This window comes from Mytilus edulis, chromosome 9 (assembly GCF_963676685.1).
Source record: "Mytilus edulis chromosome 9, xbMytEdul2.2, whole genome shotgun sequence".
NCBI classification, from domain to species: Eukaryota; Metazoa; Mollusca; class Bivalvia; order Mytilida; family Mytilidae; genus Mytilus; species Mytilus edulis.
This window is the reverse complement of record NC_092352.1, coordinates 65,849,835-65,865,188: the sequence shown is the minus strand read 5'-3', so window position 1 is coordinate 65,865,188 and position 15,354 is coordinate 65,849,835. Positions and strand designations below refer to the sequence as shown.

The 15,354-nt window shown below is 30.7% G+C and overlaps 1 protein-coding gene across 1 annotated transcript in view; it reads left to right on the top strand.

The window, feature by feature from the left end:
* LOC139488880 (protein bicaudal C homolog 1-like) overlaps positions 1-10,927 on the top strand; it is a 72,115-nt gene extending 61,188 nt beyond the window's left edge. Inside the window, exons 20-21 of the mRNA XM_071274832.1 lie at positions 386-485; positions 3,322-10,927. Coding sequence (XP_071130933.1) covers positions 386-485; positions 3,322-3,740 — 519 coding nt within the window. The 3' untranslated portion in view covers positions 3,741-10,927. The remainder of the gene's footprint in view (positions 1-385; positions 486-3,321) is intronic.
* Positions 10,928-15,354: the final 4,427 nt, after the last annotated feature.

Sequence of the window (15,354 nt, the reverse complement as noted above, 5' to 3'; positions counted from 1 at the left end):
AGATATTGTAAAATATCAGCCGCTTGACACAATGGGAAACTTTTTAGCTTGTTCGCTGCGCTCACTTGCCACAAAGGTTTACATTGCGTCTCGCAGCTGATATTTTACGATATCAATGTGTTGAAAACCGATAATCTTTATGAACAATGTGATGTTGCATATGCATATGTTCACAAGTTGACATTTTACTATGTTTTACTATGTAAAATGTATGGAATAAACTGTGTTGACAGATGGATGTTACTAAAAAGTTATGATGTGGAATTTTGATCGAATGCCGAAATAGTATACCGGTAAATATTGTCAATAAAACAAAAATGAATCTAATCTGCATTCAATCTAAGATAATTATTGGAATTTAAGTATTTTAAAATTATATTTCCAGATTGATTTGTCAACATTCCTTACTTTAACCGACCAGGATCTGAGGGAACTTGGAGTTTCCACTTTCGGAGCAAGAAGGAAAATGTTACTTGCAATAACAGGTAGTTGACGTGTGACCATAGATATGGAAATGACTTGGAGAAAATATAAAACACTCTTTAACCATTTGATGTGTAATTTGCCTTTCAATGAACTTAAATTGAAAAAAGGGTGATCAAACAGCAACACAGTTTTAAATAAAATACACTTGTTTGCATTAATATCAAATAGGTTGTCACATCAATTTTTTAATTTATAAAGAAATCACAACAAGATTGTTCACATGGTAACTTACAGATTTAAGTATGAATTAGACATTTCTAATCTCTTGATTGAATAGCTTAAAATTGATTGTAAAAATAAACAAGAACTTTGTGAAATTTCTCCAAAAAATTATCTGCCCATAACTGGAATATAACTGTTATTTTCCACTACTCCCAATCCAGATTTTAGATTTTTTCACACAGGGAGATAATTGTGAGCGTCAATAATTAGACAGTCAATTTTGTTTTCAAGATTTTCGGATTATTGGCAGAATTATAAATTAATCTTAGTTTTTATACGACCGCAAAATTTGAAAAATTTTTCGTCGTATATTGCTATCACGTTGGCGTCGTCGTCGTCGTCGTCGTCGTCCGAATACTTTTAGTTTTCGCACTCTAACTTTAGTAAAAGTGAATAGAAATCTATGAAATTTTAACACAAGGTTAATGACCACAAAAGGAAGGTTGGGATTGATTTTGGGAGTTTTAGTCCCAACATTTTAGGAATTAGGGGCCAAAAAGGGCCCAAATAAGCATTTTCTTGGTTTTCGCACTATAACTTTAGTTTAAGTAAATAGAAATCTATGAAATTTTGACATAAGGTTTATGACCACAAAAGAAAGGTTGGGATTGATTTTGGGAGTTTTGGTTCCAACGGTTTAGGAATTAGGGGCCAAAAAAGGGCCCAAATAAGCATTATTCTTGGTTTTCGCACAATAACTTTAGTTTAAGTAAATAGAAATCAATGAAATTTTAACACAAGGTTTATGACCACAAAAGGAAGGTTGGGATTGATTTTTGGAGTTGAGGTCACAACAGTTTATGAACTAGGGGCCAAAAAGGGGCCCAAATAAGCATTATTTTTGGTTTTTGCACCATAACTTTAGTATAAGTAAATAGAAATCTATGAAATTTAAACACAAGGTTTATGACCATAAAAGGAAGGTTGGGTTTGATTTTGGGAGTTTTGGTCCTTACAGTTTAGGAATAAGGGGCCCAAAGGGTCCAAAATTGAACTTTGTGCGATTTCATCAAAAATTGAATAATTGGGGTTCTTTGATATGCCGAATCTAACTATGTATGTAGATTCTTAAATTTTGGTCCCGTTTTCAAATTGGTCTACATTAAGATCCAAAGGGTCCAAAATTAAACTTAGTTTGATTTTAAGAAAAATTGAATCCTTGGGGTTCTTTGATATGCTGAATTTAAAAATGTGCTTAGATTTTTTAATTATTGGCCTAGTTTTCAAGTTGGTCCAAATGGGGGTCCAAAATTAAACTTTGTTTGATTTCATCAAAAATTGAATAAATGGGTTCTTTGATATGCCAAATCTAACTGTGTATGTAGATTCTTAATTTTTGGTCCAGTTTTCAAATTGGTCTACATTAAGGTCCAAAGGGTCCAAAATTAAACTAAGTTTGATTTTAACAAAAATTAAATTCTTGGGCTTATTTGATATGCTTTATCTAAATATGTACTTTGATTTTTGATTATGGGCCCAGTTTTCAAGTTGGTCCAAATCAGGATTCCATATCAAGTATTGTGCAATAGCAAGAAATTTTCAATTGCACAGTATTGCACAATATTGTGCAATAGCAATTAATTTTCAATTGGAGTTATCTTTCTTTGTATAGAATAGTAGTTGATAATATATGTTGGAAATTTGCCAGACATGACTATGATGTCATTTTCTATTTTTATTTGCCAATAACTTTATGTAAATAACTTCATTGGAAATTTGCCAATATAAAATGTTGCTGATGAAGCTGTTTTTCCTTATCTTATCTAAAATGTTTTTAGATAATGTATGTTGGACATTTGCCAGACATGACTATGATGTCATTTTCTATTTTTATTTGCCAATAACTTTATGTAAATAACTTCATTGGAAATTTGCCAATATAAAATGTTGCTGATGAAGTTTTTTTTATTGTTTTATACAATAAACAATGTATATTCACTTTTACTACCAACCAATCTTTACCATTCAGTGATAACAAGCACTTTATTTTACATTTTAATATTTTATGATGTATTGAAAAGAGTAGTTATTGTTGCAAACTCCATTAGAAATTTGACTTGATATCAGTTTTGGAAAAAAGGGAAATGGGGATGTGAAAAAGGGGGGGGGGGGAATTTTTTTCATTTCAGATTTCATAAATAAAAAGAAAATTTCTTCAAACATTTTTTTGAGAGGATTAATATTCAACAGCATAGTGAATTGCTAAAAGGCAAAAACAAACTTTTAAGTTCATTAGACCACATTCATTCTGTGTCAGAAACCTATGCTGTGTCATCTATTTAATTTTAGATTTAAAAAGTTTGAAGAAGAAATCTTTAATTGTAAAATTTGTAAAATCTTGACATTTGTTTTGTGTAAAAAAACACCATGTAATGTCAAAAATTTGATCACAATCCAAATTCAGAGCTGTATCACGCTTGAATGTTTTGTCCATACTTGCCCCAACTGTTCAGGGTTTGACCTCTGCGGTCGTATAAAGCTGCGCCCTGCGGAGCACCTGGTTAAAGCATGTTTAAGATTTTGATTTGATATCCTCCCTCTGCCTAATAGTGCAGTTATAGTAATTGTAATCATAGTGGGTGAATTATCATTAGCAAAATCTTTTTCTTCCAGATTTAAACAAAAGGAAATCCATGATGAACAACGATAGCAGTAACTTTGAGGGAAATACAAGCCAACAACAGACACTGAGCACAATGCCTCAAGCATCTTTAATGAGCCAAGCCCCGTCAACATATACACGTGTAAGAGCACCACCTGGGTTTGGACCACAGCCCCAACGTTTGCCAGTTACATTGAACAATGCTCCATTTTCAGCCAGTGAAATCCAAGGACTAACATCACATAGTCTCAGTAGTAGTGCTGGGAGCAATCTTTTCGGCAATCATGGTCCAATTGGTCTGGGATCACGACACATGTCATCAAGTTCATTGTCAGCAAGTGCTAGTAGTATGAACTTTCGTGATGCAGATAATTTAAGATCAACAAACAGTTCTAGATCTGATCTTGCTAGTCTCAGTGGGAGATGGTGACATATTCTTCTTTTTTAAGTGTAAATTTTGCAGAAGAGTGAGCACATTTAAGTTGTGTATTTTTTTTTTTATTTAATACAAATCTCTACAAATAATTGTGGATAAAGTTTTTACAGAAGTAAATTTCATAAATTCAGTATTTATCATTCCTAAGTTCAAGTTAAAAGGTTTCTCTCTCAATTCCTCCAAATTTCCCCCTTAAAATTAACATTTAAAAAAATTTAAAAAGGAATAGACAAAGTACAATATATATTGCTACCTGTTAAGTTTTCAGAGTTTCAAGTGTGGATCAAGATGATAAGCTATCAAAATTTGGGGACATTAATTTGATTAGGTTTTTGGGAGGTTGTATAAATTTTTGATATATATGCAGTAGTATTATACATTCTGTTTACTCTAAATCAGATGATTCATACCATATAATGAAAATAACACAATTAACATGAAGGTACAGTTATATGTTTGAAAATATATGTGTTGTTGCATGGAATAGCACATATAATGTAAAAAACAACCATGCATATTAATATTAACTTTTAGTCATTTATATATGGTTGTTGCAGGCAACAAAAAGTTTTAAATGTTGTCATTTTTTCCATTTATCTTTAGATAATGGTTTTATTTACTCTTGCATATTTCTAATCTAAAGACACTCAAATTCTTTTCACAAAGAGTTTTTCAATATATGTATATGGTTATAGATTCATACCTGAAAATCTAAAAATAAGTTTACTCTATTAGGTGTTATTGTATGTTAGAATAAGTTATATTTTTTTCATTTAACCTTCAATACATATGTAAATAGCATTAATAGCAAATGAAATTGGTTACCCAAACATTGTTGCAAGTATAAAATACTTTTGCTGTACACATAAGAATTATACCAAAAAAATCCACTAAGAGTACCTGTTTACTGTTATGTTCATTTAAGTGCTGAATTCTATTGAAAATGTATTTTTGCATCTATTATCAGATGATCCAAAATTATATTGATCTGTATTGCCCCAAAAAATAAAAAATAAATATATACAAGTTACATAAATTGTTTTAAACTGATTGTTTTAAATTTTGCTACAAATGCTTATCTCATCTTATGTGCGCATTCCAGGTGTTTTTATTTTTCATTATTTTCATATTTTTACTCGGTGAAAAAAGTCCCAAAAGCATTCAAACATTTCAAATGTGATAATGGGAAGGGATGTGACCCAAAGTATGTAAAAAGTAGAAACTGTTGTTTGCAAGAAATTTGTACGGAATAATTAGGAGTACTACTATATGACAAATTTTTTCTCTAAAATTCACTTTGAGGTACTCGGGTTAAGTTATTTTTCGCACAAAACACACTTAAGATATTTGTGTAATGAAAGAAATCAAATTATCTTAAATTATAAAACTTTATTGTACAATATGAAACCCAATGCTACCATTCTTCAAGTAAATGTTTTAAAGAGACAACCTCAGTTTAAAAATCTATGTAGAGGTTATTTGTCAATGAGCCTAGTAATATTCAGTTTCATATGCAGATATTTTATTGGGTTTCTATTATATATTCAAATAAATGTGATTGCAGGACTTCAACCAAAAAAGTATTAGAAAGTGTTTTTTCCAAATATTCTTGATTTTTCATAGTGAAATTTCTTGCTGAAATAGCATGTTTCTTATTTTATTAAAAAAAAAATTATAGGTCCAATTTAAGTGTTGAGGAATCCAACATCAGCTGCGTATTATGTTATTATTGTACATATAGAGTTTTATATCATGATGTGATACTATATGCTGTGATGTATTTTTTGTAAATATTATATTACATACGTAATGCTTTAATTTGCTTGGTTGTTTTTTATGATGACAAAAATCTTGAAGCTTTATCCCAAACAGTGGACCTTGGAAATTTTTATGTAATTGTTTTCATAATTGAATATTGATAGATTTCATTCATATGATTTGCCAATCAAGAAAGAATTTATCTAAAGAAGATAATAAAACAGATAGGAGAAGAAGGACTTGTCATACAGTCATTGTGCATGTCTGTGGTAAAACATTCTTTAAATGTTATATATATATGCATTTGCAAGTTGTTTCACTATTATTTTAAATATTGTACAGTGTACATACTTATACACACCTTTTACATACAGACTTTTTATATTTATCATTTTCTTAAAATATTTATAAAAGTGGTATGACAATTAAAAAAGTGCAAAGAAAGCCTCTTTTGTTCGATATAGTGGTATGAATTATTAATAAGTTAATCATACTGCCTTCATACAGTATATTTCAATTTTCTTTTTGCTTTTTCTCTGTATTTTCCACTAAAAATCCTGTACAGACATATTAAATGTGTTTTGTGTATGGTATTACATGTACTGGCAAAGATTGAATAGAAAATTGCATTGAAAATCATAAATTTGTTAAATAAACCCTTTATGAGCATTCAGTCAAGTTTTTAAGCCATGTACATAAAAAGAATGTATTAGATATATTTTTATTTAAATATTAGATTTGTTTTTCTCTGGTAATAATTTTATTTAAAGTAGTCATGACATAGTGTAATTGATAATTTAGTTTTATATTTACATCTCATTGTTAGCTTTACGTAATATTTATTTGTTATTGTTTTATTGTTTGTTTTCTAGTCTGAATCATTTTGTCTCTTGATAGTCTAATTCATTTCAAAGACTTTCTTTACAGATTTATTAACTGATGAGTTCAGGATATTTTTTCATGCACATATCATATATTGCATAACAGTTGACTGTACTTTAAGCTATCATAAGACTGCTAATTTATAGGGAATTGTTTTCTCGAGTTTATAAAATTATAAGTTAGATAAAAATAGCTCAATTTATCAATGCCATTATCATGACATGTGTAGCCATGTATATATCATTGTACTGTGTGACTTAAATCATTTTGACAATCGAAAATTAATAAAGTTATCTTTGACTTAGAGTAAATACACACTAATTGACAGTCCATTTTACTACTTTACTTATTTTTCATTTGAAGAAAAAGCCATTTGACAGATTGTTCCATTAAAAAAATTCAAAATGCTTAAAGAAATAATCACATACAAGTAACTACAGGATTCTGCTGTATATTTATCAAAATTTTCTCTAAGTGTAAGCATTCATGCAAACATGCGTATGTGAAATAGTTCTATGAAGAAAGAGGATTGGATTGATGATGAAGAAACAAGAGTTATGGATAACCTCAAAGAAGACTTAGTTATACAGAGATCTACATACTAATACACTTCTCAAAGAAGTAGTCAATAAAAGTATGGTTTACTTTTATAAATTGTTACATGGATGGAGAGTTGTCTCATTAGCACTCATACCACATCTTCCTGTATTTATTTGTGAAAATGTAGGATAAATCACTGCTCTCTAATGCAACAATTATTCAGTCTTTAAAAACAGAAATACTTTACTGTTATTGTTTAACATTAATTAATATTACGGTAAGTAATAAAATGTAGGTTGTAAATTTTGTATAGATATATCATTTATCAGAATGATTGTGTAATTGAAATTTATTTTAATATAACATAGATATATATAGGTCATGCCTTCAATAAGTATTGAAGATAAAAATGATGATATGAAATTGACTCAAATTCCGTCCAGTGCTCACTAATCTTGAGCAAAACAATGTCTGTGATGATTTTTTCTGATTGCCATTTTTTTGCCAATATATGCAACATTAAAATCTTAAGAACTCAACTTCATTTGGGTATAGAGAAATTGAAATATAGTTTACAATGTATTATGCTAAAAAAGCTTTCAGTTCTGTTTTAAATCAACTTTGTAACTGTTTGATGCTACATTTGTAAGCACATCTTGAAATGTCAGACAATTTTTTTGTTTTCTTTTTGTATTTTTACCAATAGTACAATTTTGCTAAGATTTTTTTGGAACAAGATTATTTTTGGTACATTTGCATATTTTGTAGCACCAGAAAAACATATTCAAATTGCAACAGTTTTCTTCAAATTTCAAGCATTTAATTATAGTGCAGATATATCTAATCCTTGCATATCTTATATCGCCAAAAATTACAAAACAGAGTCAATTACAAAATGAATGTTTTAAACTTTATGAACAAATTTTACAAAATGTCTGCATTTAGAGTCCTGCACAAAAAGGTAGCAAATAACTTGTTAATGAATGAATATGATAAGTGCTAATTGTTTTTTGTTTTTTATTGTTTTTGTCTATATTTTATCATGTCTTTTCAAGTGTATACTTATATCAATTATTTATACATATCTTTATGATTTAACAAATCACAAACTCCATTCAAAATTGAAATCGATGGTTTCTTTTACAATATCTTTGTCTTTCATATCTAGAAGTATCAGTTTAAAGAAGTACACATTGAAAGTTATTTATTGGTTCCACATTTGAAGAATATTTGGTAGTTTATAGAGTTCAAATTTTGAAGTCAGTAACTGAAATGATTCAAATTGTCATCAATCTATACATAATTATGCCACATTACATTTATTTAAACAGTAGCATGGTCTTTTACATTTTTCTCTAAGTATTATAACATTTGTCTGGAATAATTAAACACCTTTGGTCATATTTTTGTTTTTGGTATTTCTGTCACAGGACATTACTTTGTGTGCTTTATTTAAATTATATCTTTGTTAACAGAACTCTTACTATGATATTTGTGTAAGATGAAGGAAACTTATAATGTGTAATCACATTTTTCCACCAAGTGTTTTAATAATTTGATATTTAATAATTCCTTTACATCCAAAAACATAGAAATCATTCTCAAAACTACCAAAGAAGATCAAAATACTTTCATAAAAAATCATCAATAATTTATTATGAATTGGCTTCATGGGGAAGTATGTTTTAGGCAGGGAATTTGAATAGATACTTTCAAGTAATTTTTGCCATGTTTTTTATTTTTTTTAATATTTTTAATAGTGCACAAAATATAATTATAAATTCCTGTTGATTTGAAGAACCAAAAATCAAGAAAAATTCTCTTCTGCTCATATTACTGCTCAACAGAACTTTCAAATTGTTTGACATTTTCTGTATAAACCAGTGACATTTTATAATATTGATCGATTTAAATTCATATTTATTCCTTGTGTTATTATACATATTTTGTAATTTTTGATATAAAGGTCCACTGGGATAGGTCCATTGGGACAGGTCCACTGGGATAGGTCCATTGGGACAGGTCCACTGGGGTAGGTCCATTGTGATTAAACTTTTGGCCATGAAGAGGTTGACAAGATTCTAATCAGTAATCAAGTAAATTGTACAAACTTAAACTTGGAAAATATTACTTAGTCCTTATTTTTTTAAGTAAACACTTCTTCAGTTATTCATGAGAACTTTTAACATTGATATTAATACCATAAACAATAGATTTTGGAAAAAAGGGATGGTGTTTTAATTTTTCATGTACATAAATTTTTAAAAATGTATGATTTCCCAATTTTCTCGATAATGGACTTTCTGAAGTGATTGAAAATCACTTAATGGATACGCCTAAAAGGGTTTAAGAAATCCTTTTTCTATTTTGGGGTACACCAACATAATTTGGATATTTAAATTGTTTTCTGTATAAAATGATTACAAATCTAACAAAATGATGGAATTCATCCACTTTCCGTGAAGTTCTAACCTTTTGATGTAATTATTCCTAGAAAAGCCTTCATCATATTGTAAAAACTGAAACTAAAAACTAAGTCTATATCTATTTTCTTCTGAAATTTGTGTACAAAAATAGTAATGATGTTCTTTCATTTACTCTTTCTAATAATACAAATGTAAGTGGGCTATTTAAAGTTTAAGGAAAATTTATTTAAGTTTTAGTTCTTATTCACTAGAGTTTTTATTTAAAGGACATTGCTAAAATGAGATTTGTAATCTTTCTTTTTTTTATTTGCTTCCAGAGGTTTTCTCATTTTACTTCCAGAAGTGTTATTAAGTCATAGCCAAGGATGTATCAAAAACAACATAAGTGGTCTGTGGGTTTTCCTTCTTTTAAGAATTCCATAATTTTTTTTTACTGAATAAGTCAAAACTTTAAATATGATAAATTGTCATATGTAATAAAATGATGATATTTTTTTCACACTGATATAACTGTTTGTCAACCTCTTCATAGGTTAAAATGAAAGGTAAATGGCTGAAACAGATTGGCTTAAGAAGCGTATCAGCACGAAGGTTGTGTACAGAGGCTTGTTTCTCTAAGGTTAACTATAGTCCTGTTGTGAAATAAATTAATGAAGATGTGGCTACTGCAAACCATCTAATTTCGAGATCAATATTTTGGGCATAGTTTGCGATTATAGAAAAGTAACATCCATATGCAAATATGTACAACTGAATATGCAAATATGTACAATTTGAATCTTTCCTTTTTTCACTACATCAAATTAATATGAAAATAGCGAAATTAAATCTCTGTAAAATGGGGAGGTAAGAGCTAAATGCAAAGTAAAGTATCTGAAAAGATAAGTTGTTTTGCAGTAACCTAAATTATTTACAGTAATATGGTACTGGTCAAGTCCTACTTTTTATCCATTTACTATGGCTTTATTTGTGACCAATTCTCAGGGTTTTTCTAAAGTCAGCAAACATGCCAAGATGAATCATTTACTTTGTTGAAGATTTGTATTTGTGTTTTACTCATGAAATCCTTGAAAAACTAAACTCCATGTATGATGATGAATCTGGGGGATATATTGAAGATGAAGTGATACCAGTGAATGTGCATTTAACTATATTATCAAAGATAATTTAGAAATAAACATTGTGTTTTTTTCTCCTTTTAAATGGAAGTAAACTAAGCTTTACTGCTTAAGTCCTAACAGTAGTGGTGATTCATTGGTCACTTTTAAATACACGCTTGCCCTGTATGTAATGGATGATAAAAACACTAGTATTGTCAAATTTCCATTTTGAAAGATGTTAACCTATGAGAAGCAAGCTTAAGGCAGCCAAGGAAAGTACTTTAGGATACCACTTTATTCAACTGCTGTCAATCAAATGGGGCACCATAAAGTCAAATTATGCATGGTTGTATTATTATAGCTGCTGGCATAGTTAAAACCATATTTATAGTATATATATTTTTTCTGATAATCATGTTATTGAGTATTCTTGCTTTTGAAAAAATATGAAATAATAAAAAAAGTTTTATTGTAAGTTGATTTTTGCTTGTTCACTTTTGTATCCCCTACCATCCTTGACCAAATGAAGCTTCAATGTTGACAATTTTAAGTGTGAAAACAAGTTCTGAATGGTCTCTATGTTTATCCATGTGCTGTAACTCCCAACTCTGGCAATTGTTTCTCCATAGACATGAATGGTAACGTTTTCATCTGTAGCTCAGTGCATATGTATGATGGCTCTTTTCATAGATGAGACATTTTCTCACACATGTGGTTAAATTTTCAGGGTACGAAATGAGATTCATTTTCCCATATATATCATACCCTGTAAAAAAAAATTGATGCGGTTCTTTGTGGTTCTTCACACAAAAACAAAAAAATACATTTAATAACTCCATAGTTTTTTGCACATTAATTTTATACCTTCCAAATCAACACAAATGGTTAAGCTCAGTCACTTGTTAAAAATAGAAACATGTCCAATATCAGTACACAGAGATTTTTAGTTTACACACAATTTGCAGTTATTGAGCATGTCCTTGATGTGTATAAAGGAATATGGTAGATCTGGCTCTTTATGTTAAAGAGGAGCCTCACTCGCTCATCCTCTTCATGTCTGTCAGCAGACTCAGCACACAAGGCCTCAAAGAGGAGACCATATGTGGTAATAATGTTCTCTGATGAGGGCAACTCATCCTAACATCTTTAATGGTGTTGTAGTGTGTTAGTCTTGAGTGCAGGAGGTAGTGGATTCAAACCTTGGCTTGATCAAACCTAACACATTTTATAATAAGTATTTTCTGCTTCTCCACTAAGCACTCAGCATTAAGGACGAAGAGCAATAAAATACTGAGACAGATATATCTTGCCTACAATCTGACTGGCAGTAACAATGTTATTAATTCGAAGTTGTTTGACCATTGTTTTTTGTGGGCAGCCTCTAGAAATAATCCACAAACTGAGATGTACAGATAGTAATACAACTCTAAACTAACTTGTGCAGAAAAATTATTATGGAAAATTGCTAGTTAATTCAAAATTGCTGTACCAAGTCTTTAACTTGAACAGAAAACAGGCAGGTGAGACAAAAACTGGTCAGCACAGTCAGAATAATGTATCTGGTAAGATGACATGTCTTTTTATGGTCAGTTACTTTGTGAACTAGCTCTTTAAAAATCTTGTTCAGTGTGTCTGTCTAGTACAAAGTAGGGTTAATAATCATATAACATAACATCTTATTTTCCTGCCTATGCATATTGTTTTGCGACATCAATTCTATATGCAAATAATTTAGATGAATTTCCCCCGGAGAAAAAAAACCAAAACCTGACAGTCTAACATGTACATTGTAAAATACACAAAATACAGTTGACCTGTCGCATATAGCATTAGAAAAAAGACCAAAACACAAAAACTTAACTTTAACCACTAAACCATGAAAATGAGGTCATGGTTAGATGACACCTGCTAGTTGGAACATGTACACCTTACAATCATTCCACAGAGACGGATTTAGGGGGGGGGGGTGTGCTTTTTATGGAAAAAAAATTGGTTGCTTATATAGGGAATCGCTGAAGCGTGACTGGAGCAGGCCCCCTCTTAGGCAGTCAGTGGGCCCCCACTTAGGAAAATTTCTAGATCCGCCAGTGCTTATAGACTTGACCTCCAAAATTTAACTTTGATCACTGATGCATGAGATGAGGTCAAGGTCAGATGAACTGTCTGACGGTCATCAGACCTTGCAAGATACCCTAAAATACTAAATGTATATACTAATGCTATTACTCATAATAAGAGAGAAATTGACATTACAAAAAAAATCTTAATTTTTTTTTCGAGTAGATACTGAACCATGAAAATGTCTGAGGACATGGACAATGAGTATGACAAACAGAAACGTCATAACATAAGGCAGGGACTTTCTATACTTGTTTGTATAGAAAGCCTCTGCATAAGGCATCAATCTATATTCAAAGTATGAAGCATCCATGTCTTTTAGCTTTTAAAATATAAAGCTTTGAGGTAGTTCGTTAACTGCTGTTGCTAGGGGGGAGGGGGGCATTTCAATACTTAATTGACAAAGAGGGTAGCGCTGGGTTTCTGTTACCCACCCTTTTCATGTAATTTAAATTACAAAAATGTATACTTTTTTGTCGAGCCTGCGACTTTTGTAGCAGGAAGCCCGACATAGGGATAGAGGGATAGTGATCCGGCGGCGGCGTTAGCTAACTTTTAAAAGCTTTATAGTTTAGAAGGTATAAGACCTGAATGCTTCATACTTTGTATATAGATGCCTCATGATACGAAGTTTCTGTCAGTGGCATGTCCAATGTCCTTGACCTCATTTTCATGGTTCAGTGACTACTTGAAAAAAAGTTAAGATTTTTTGTAATGTTAAATTTTCTCTTTTTCTAAGTAATAGACAGTTTTTACTTTACCTCGACCTCATTTCATGGACCAGTGAACAAGGTTAAGTTTTGGTGTTCAAGTCCATATCTCAGATACTATAAGCAATAGGTCTAGTATATTTGGTGTATGTAAGGACTGTAAGGTGTACATGTCATACTGGCATGTGTCATCTGACCTTGACCTCATTTTCATGGTTCAGTGGTTATAGTTAAGATTTTGTGTTTTGGTCTGTTTTTCTTACACTGTATGCAATAGGTCTACTATATTTGGTGTTTCCAATGATTGTAAGGTGCACATGTCTAGCTGGCAGGTGTCATCTGACCTTGACCTCATTTTCATGGTTCAGTGGTCAAAGTAAAGTTTTTGAGTTTTGCTCTTTTTTTCTAATACTGTATGCAATAAATCAACTATATTAGGTGTAAGGAAATATTTTATGATCTATATATCAGTCGCGCAAGTTTTATTTGACCTTGACCTCATTTTCACGGTTCATTGCTCAGTGTTCAGTGTTGTGTTTTGGTCTGTTTTTCTTAAACTATAACCAATAGGTCAACTATATTTGTTGTATGGAAGAATTGTTAGCTGTACATGTCTGCCTGGCATGGTTCATCTGACCTTGACCTCATTTTCATGGGTCATTGGTCAAGGTTTAGTTTTCTTGGTTAATGTTATGTTTATGTGACAGTTGTAATTTATTACTATCAACATAATATCAATGATTAATTAAGAAGGCGAGACATTTCTGTGTGTGCATTCTTTTCATATACTGCGTAGGTAAAAACCTTTTCCCATATTATTTGGGTCTCGTTTGGTGTGTAATGTAACAGACTAACAGTGGTATACCAAAGTGCCAAAAGAGAGAACATTCGTTGATAAAACAGTCGGGAACACCCCAGGTTTATCATTTTTATTACCCTGCATACAAATACAAAAACAAAAAAAATACAAAGAGAGATAACTCTGTTCGCTTTAAATGAAAAAAATACAGTACTCAAATTTTCCCATCTTTTGGGCTTATACAATTTGTATATAAAATGTAAACCATGAGAAATTTTGGACTCATCGTATATTATACATTTAAATCAATACAACTCACAACATGCATTATATAAAGAGCGTATCTCAAACCTCTATCCCAACTTATTTTATTTTTTGGCACCTTCTGGAGGAATGCATGCAAAAGTTTAAACTACAGGTTCTACCAGAAGAGCCAGTTTCACTCACCTGCATCTACAACAATTGACAGTGACCGTGTTTAATTAAAAAAAAATAATCCCAATAGCAGCCGATCTTGATTATTTTTGCTTTTCAAAGTATATACTATACTATTATAGAGTTTAAGATATTATATTTTAAAAGCACATACGAAAACAAATGGTAAAAATCATCATCAAAGGGCAATAACTCTAATAAGGTGTCTTCTGTAGATTATCTATTTGTATGTCCTGTCATGACGATCATGTTTGCATTTTGAAGATTCTGTCTATAAAAACCGAAATCAAACTGCAACAAATCTATTTAAAAAGTTGTCCGACGATTGTGGTAATGTTGACTCACTGTTTTGTAAATGTGGTTTTGTTGATCTTTTTTTTCTTTTTAAATGGACATTTATAGCTATGAGATACAAGGAACATTTATAATTGATTTTGTTTTGTTCAGTCATAAATGAAAGTGATATAATGAAATAATAATTCGCTTTGGCAGCCAATATGGTTCAATTTTGTCAAAATAAGTTGACAAACAGCGTTGATGATTGCAAGTGAATAATTCGACCTTATTGATACCATATTCATGTGACCTTCAATTAAATCGCGTAGCTGGATGAGAGTTATGCATGTGTTTAGCTCATAAAAGGAACGCATTGAAGGCGAAAAAAGAATGAACCATTTGGTTGACTGAATCTTTCCACAAAAAAATCACAGATTAAAACGGTGATAAACACACTTTCTTATCTACAATATGAAATCAAACAGACATAGGTGCAACCATGCTCGAAAATTGTCAAAGGACACGGGTTTGTATGTACATAGAGTCAAATTTGTAAATACGGCC